At 46.2% G+C, this 6,667-nt stretch overlaps 1 protein-coding gene across 1 annotated transcript in view; it reads left to right on the forward strand.

Annotated features, from left to right (window-relative positions):
• The window catches only part of SLC30A9 (solute carrier family 30 (zinc transporter), member 9), a 52,345-nt gene that overhangs the window by 17,501 nt on the left and 28,177 nt on the right, over window positions 1-6,667 (forward strand). The window contains exons 4-5 of the mRNA XM_015413737.1: window positions 1,674-1,773; window positions 3,820-3,912. Of these exons, the coding sequence (XP_015269223.1) occupies window positions 1,674-1,773; window positions 3,820-3,912 (193 nt within the window). The remainder of the gene's footprint in view (window positions 1-1,673; window positions 1,774-3,819; window positions 3,913-6,667) is intronic.

Genomic DNA, 6,667 nt, shown 5'->3' on the forward strand with positions numbered 1-6,667 from the left:
CCCCCCCCCAGCACCAAGAATACAGAGCATCACTTTGCTCCAACCGAGAGTTCCTGTCTGTACCTTGTGGCTAATAGCCACTGATGGACCTCTGCTCCATTTCATTGAGTGCCTGCGAGTTCTTGTACTGTGAGAAAGGGAGCAAAGCTCTGTCCCATACATAATCTTGTAAACCTTGATCATGTCATCCCTCAGTTGTCGTTTCTCCAAGCTAAAGAGCCCCAAGCGCTTTAACCTTTCTTCATCATTCTAGTTGCCCTTTTCTGCACTTTTCCCAGTGCTATAATAGCCTTTCTAAGGCGCGGTGACCAAATGGGACACAGTCATACACTGTGTTTTCCCACTCAGTCTTTGTGGGAGGGGGAACATTGACCGATTCCCCACAAGCAGCTGTGCCGCCGCCGCTCTTCGGTTTCCCCCAGTTGTATTGGTCAGTTTCACACTATTCGCTGCATGGCCGCATTTTGACCCGTATCTCCCCCCGATTTCCCCCGCATCTTCTCGATCCTATTCGTGCAGCGAACAGTGTTTTTGTGTTTGAGACGAGAGACGTTTCAGAGGTGATTTGCCATTGCCTGCCTCTGCATCATGACCCTGGTATTCTTTGGAGGTCTCCCTTCCAAATACTAGCCAAGGCTCACCCTGCTTAGCTTCCGAGATCTGATGGGATCGGGCTAGTTTGGGCTATCCAGGTCAAGGGATTTCTACCATTATTGTGCCATGTCTAGTGCTTGTTTAATTTTCTGGGGGGGAAATATACATATAATAAAGATGTGTTAATTGGTTTTTATGAAGAGAAGAATGAATTGGACAAAATTTGGCTTTCCTCAAGTGATAAAATGATACATAAAGTTTATAATTTCCTATTAGAAGATTATATGGTAGATAATCTTGTCAGACACAATATATTAGCATGGATGAGAGATTAAGGACATGGTATTGAAATGGACGACTGGTGTAAAATTTGGAAAAGAACTAACTGTATGAGGGCTATCCCATTTAAAGAAAATGTGTTTAAGATATTACATAGATGGTACTGGCCCCCGGAAAGAATCGCACAATGTTTTCCAAACTGTTCAAGCAACTGCTGGAAATGTAGAAGTAATGTTGGCTCCTTTCTCCATATGTGGTGGAGATGTGTTAAAGTTCAAAATTACTGGAAGAAAATTCAGAAAATAACAAGAGAGGTACTACGGGTAGATGTGCCACTTAACCCTGAAATTTATTTGTTAAATATGGTCCCTAAGGAGTATGATTATAACAAATCTTATGTGATGCTGTATATTTTAACGGCAGCAAGGATTCTATGGGCTAAATATTGGAAATCGTACAAAACACCTCACAAGGATGAATTAATATATAAATTATTGGAAGTAGCAGAAATTGATAACTTAAATGTAATATTATATGGGAAGGATGAGAATATATTTGAAAAAAGGTGGTCGGCACTGTATGAATGGTTAGAGATAGAGCGAAAAAAATAGACTCTAAAGAATATTTAATTTTGTATATGTTTATTGTTAAAATACAAAATTATAAATAAAACTTAAAAAAAAATTCTGGGGACAGAGAATGCATCTTTATTTTCATACACGTGAGAATTTGGGTGGAGAGTGGCTCCTTCTCCCTTCCTGTGACCTGAATCTATTATTCCCCCCCCCCTTTTTTTGAAGTGAAAGCAGTGCTTAAGAAGAGAGAATATGGACCAAAGTACACGAAGAATAATTTCATTACAGGCGTCAGAGCCATAAATGAGTTCTGTCTCAAGTCCAGGTGAGCTGAAACTCTTGAGCGGCTGAAATGTGTGGCTCTTTCTAAATGCTAGCCAGCAGAGAGTGGGCGGCAGTACTTGAGACCAGTGGTGGCCAGTTTCAGTCGTCGCGGAGGCCTCTCCGTTCAGGGGCCAGGAACAGTCAGTTTCAGAGAGGGACCGGCCATTGAACGTGCAGGGAAAGTTCCCGGTGGGCCACTTCCCTGCAGGGGCTGTTGCAGCCAGGAGCCAGCCGTGCCAAGTCTCAGTCGCTCCGCCAGTGTTGCAGGGTCTTGCCACTCAACTCGGACTTGGCCGCCAGCTTCAATGATGGGTGTTGCCTCTTGCTGGCCTGAGCAGAATGGCTCCTGCAGCACTGGCTTGTAGTGCCACAGCAAGCACTTGGCATGGCTGGCTCCTAAGCCACGTTACCTTCCCGGACTACACCTTGGGCAGCTTCTCCTGGCAATGAATCCTGGCAATGTGGGCACCACAGTTAACAGAGAGCGCACACGCTAAGGCATATCGTTAGTGTAAATGTGTACGTTCACCGCCTGCCTTGAAAAATCCAGAAGGGAGAATGAGAACAGAAAGGAGTGGAGCCTTTTTTTACGTTTTGAAAATGCTTTTGATAGGGCCACCAGGAATTAGGTTAAACGGTTTTATGGGACGTTGGCCATTTGCTAGTAATCCTTGTTATATAGACCGGATCAAAAAATGGATGGGATTTGTTGTCAGGGTGGCTGAGGATTCCCCCCCAAACAGAAGTGAGTGACTGGTGGCTTTGGAGAGAGGCTTGCCAGCACTAGATTGGGAGATTCTTGGGGATTTGGGGGTGGTGTTTGGGGAGGGACCTTGGCAGGGTATTCTATTTAATTTTTTCATTAGCTGCCTTTCTACTTTGTGAAACTCAAGGCAGCTTGCAATATAACGAAAACAGCAATAATAAAAAACACATAAAAAGCCACAATTTAAAACCTCCAAATAGGACTGCCATTAAGTAAAAGGTAAATTAGGCCAATGCAGTCATGAATAAAGCAGTCTCCTATTTGCCTCCTGAAGAGCTAAAGTGGAGGGGGCCAGGCACACTTCCCTGGGGAGGTTTTTCCATAATTGTGGGGCTGCCACCGTAAAGGCCCTCTCTCATGGGCCCACCACACAAGCTTCTTTGATTGGCGGGAGAGTCAGGAGGGCCTCTCCCTGAGACCTGAATTCCCAGGCAGGAGTGAATGGGAGAAAATGGTCCTTCAGGTACCCCAGTCCCAAACTGTGTAGGGCTCTGAAGGACAAAAGCAACACCTTGAATTGGTCTCAGGAATAGATCAGTAGCCAGCATAATTGCTGTAGTATCAGGGTCACGTGCTCCCAGGAGCTGGCCCGAACCAGTAGTCCAGCTGTAATATTCGGCACTAGCTACAGCTTCCAAACACTCTTCAAGGGTAGCCCCAAGTAGAACATATTGCAGTAGTCCAGTCTAGATGTAACTAAGGCACGGATCACTGTGGCTAGATCTGACTAAACCATAAACAGACGCGGCTGATGCACCAGCTGAAGCTGGGCAAAAGCATTCCGGGCCGCAGCGGCCACCTGGTTTTCTAAGGTGACTGCAGGGTCAAGCACCACTCCCAAGCGGCAAACCGGGGTTTTCAAGGGGAGTATAACCCCGGTCAAAACAGGAGAGATCTCATGTCCCTGGTCTGCCTTCTTACTAGCCCAGAGGACCTCTGTCTTGTTAGGATTAAGTGTCCCAGAGTGCGCCTACCAAAGCAGCCATGTTCTCCAGGGGAGCCAATCTCCTTAGACTTGCAGAGCAGTAGTAACTCCAGGATACCTCTAGGCTCCACATGGAGGTTGGCAGCCCTGCTTGGAGATGCTGATAGGCGCAAACCAGGCCCTTGGCCTTCTCCACTCTGCTGGCTGCAGTGGTGCTGCTGGAACTCCAGGCTCCCTGGGCAGAGAAATGTGCCTCGCATGCGGAGCAAAATGGCCTGCCGTGTCACCGTCTTGCCTATGTGCTGGGGATGGTGGTGCTGTTCTGTCTTTGTCTTACTGCTTCCACCCTTTTACAGTGACCTAGACCAGCTCAGGAAAATCAGGCGGCGAAGCCCTCATGACGACACTGAGGCGTTCACTGTGTTTTTGAGATCGGATGTGGAGGCAAAGTAAGGATGTCACTATTTGATTTTGGGGGTCCAAAAGGGGTGGAGGGACTGTGGTTCACAGGGGGGAGCATCTGCTTCGCCTACGGAAGGTCCCAGGGTCAGCCCCCTTGGCATTTCTGATTAAAAGGATTGGTTAGCAGGTGATGTGCAAGGCCTCGCCCCAAGACCCTGGAGGGCTGCTGCCCGTCTGAGGAGACAATATTGACCTTTTTTTTTGTGCCCCCCGGAGGGGTTTTTTTGTTGCATTTTTATTAACACTACAAACTATAACAGAAAATAGGGAAGGGGACTACATATAAGGATAAAGGAAAGATACCCACTACTGACTAAAAACCCAAGAGAGGAGGTCATCAACTCAGCTTACAAATACGTTAGCACTTAATCACGCTAGTCCCATTATGAACTAAGTCAAGTATAGTATTATCTTTTTCAATTCTTAATGTTAACTGTGGCAAGAGAGATCCCTAAGCATCTAGTTTCAATAATTTCAAAAGCACAGTTCAGAGTCCTTCAGTCTTCATTTTCCCTTGCCCAGTCTCTTTCGCAGTTTATAAGGACTTTTGGGGGCTGCTGCCCCTTTCTCTGATAGAGAATCTTCTCCGGAAGACCCCGAGTCCAGCTCACCACTGGACCTGCTGTCCATCCCTTTTTTTTCTTCCTCCCCTGGCTCTCCCAGCTGGACTCTTAAAAATTCCCGTGCTTTCTGAACAGAGTCAATCTTTTTCTTTTTATCCTTAATTTTGAAGGTTACGCCCTCTGGAGTTAGCCATCTATATCCGATTGCATTTGTCTGGAGAAAAAGAATTAAATCTTTGTACTTCTTTCTCCTTTGTCTTATTTCAAATGGAATGTCTTTTAAAATTCTGTTAGTATTTTCTCCAACTTTCACGGGTGTGCCAGATGCTGCTTTCAGGATTGCATCCCTCACATGCCTCTTTGAGAATCTTATCACTATTTCCCCAGGAAGTTTATTTTTCTTTATATATCCGGAATATGAACTATAGGCCACATCCATATTGCTCAGCAAAGATTCCGCCTTCATATCTGTCACTGGGGCCAGTAATTCACTCATCATTTCCTTCAGATTCTCTCCCTTAGTCTCTGGAATGCCCTGGAAGCGAAGAATCAAATTGGCTTTTTCCATTTGTAGCTGTAACAGCTGATCTTCTGTGGAGATATGCTTCTTTTCCAGTTTTTGTACTTTCTTCTTCACCCTTTGGGCAGTGGCGTCCACTACTTTCACTTTCTCAGCTGTTTGATTCATCATTTTAAGAGTCTCATTCAACTGTGTTTGCTGGGTGGTGATACATTGGTTCATTGTTGACAGCTGCTCCCTGAGATTATTCATCTGATCCAGCAGGGGGCGCATGGATTCTGCCAATATCTTTGCCAGCTCGTTGGTTGCTTCTGGCCTTGGACTCTCAGTTCCTTTCGCTTTTAACAGTTTCTCTTTCTCCGTCCTCTTCCCCGCCATCTTTTTGGATTGTTTACTTTTGCAGAAGTTTTAAAAGTCTCTGAATATGCAAACTCAAACACTCAAACTCGCCTTGGTAAGTCTCTCTCAACAGTTATAACCGCTTTCTCTTCTGCTCCCCCCCTCCAATTCACTTAAAAGTTTATGCGCATGGGAGGCATTCCTCCATCGCTCGCCTCACTTTCTGTTCCGGGTGGGTGGGGAGCTTTCTTTTCACTTTAACCAATCGCTTTAGTTGAACTCACATTCATAATTGGTCCGTAGACCCCGTTTTAGGTCCGTTTCTTTCGCTCGACCTCCTGCGCTTGCCCTGGTTGGCGTCACTTAGTTCCATTCGGTCTCGCAGCATGAAGAACCGTCGGGACGGAGAAGCGCCTCAATTCCCCGGCATCACGCCGGCGAAGAGGCATCCTCTCAAAAGTCCCATGGCCAGATCCCCTTCAACCGGGTTCCTGGGGGGGTGACAGTCCTGTGCACCCCCTCCTTCTGCTGGAGCGCAGCTTCACCCCCCGGGAGGTCCAGGAGGTGAGTCTGCTAGTGCGCCGCCATCAACCGGAAGTCCCGAGACAATATTGACCTTGATAGAACAGTGGTCTGACTTGGTAGGACACAGCAGCAAAAACAAAAATTATTTCCAATCTTAAGAAAATAAGAGAAGCCAATGTTGGATCAGGCCAGTGGCCCATCCAGTCCCCCAAAATACCAGGTGCCATCAGGAGGTCCACCAGTGGGGCTAGGATACAGAAGCCCTCCCACTGTTGCCCCCCCCCAGCACCAAGAACACAGAGCATCACTTGCCCCAGACTGAGAACTCCTATCTATACCTTGTGGCTAATAGCCACTGATGGACCTCTGCTCCATATGTTTATCCAGTTCCCTCTTGCAGCTGTCCATGCTTGTAGCCGCCGCCACCTCCTTACATATAAGACATTCAATACAAAAATATAGTTATTCCCATCCAGTATCAAAGTGGCATATAGAAAACCCTCACAAGGGAAATTCCAAGGAAAATTTATAAATAGAATTAACAGAGTCAATCAAAATCTACATCATAACAACACTGAGTATATGTATCACTTTTTGCCTTTTGCCTTTACTATAATAGTACTGTATTTCGCAGTGGTTGTTTTTGCTGTTGTGTTGTCTATGCTGTGATTCCTCTAGTTGTGCTGACTTGGTAGGAGGCAGCTTCATGTGTTCGAAATACAACTTTAGTTCCTAATGCCTTCCTGTGTAGAATTTTTCCTAAGACCTCTTTTTTTTTTGGGGGGGGGGGGGGGG

Source organism: Gekko japonicus, unplaced genomic scaffold, assembly GCF_001447785.1.
Source record: "Gekko japonicus isolate JY-2015 unplaced genomic scaffold, Gekko_japonicus_V1.1 scaffold670, whole genome shotgun sequence".
NCBI lineage: Eukaryota > Metazoa > Chordata > Lepidosauria > Squamata > Gekkonidae > Gekko > Gekko japonicus.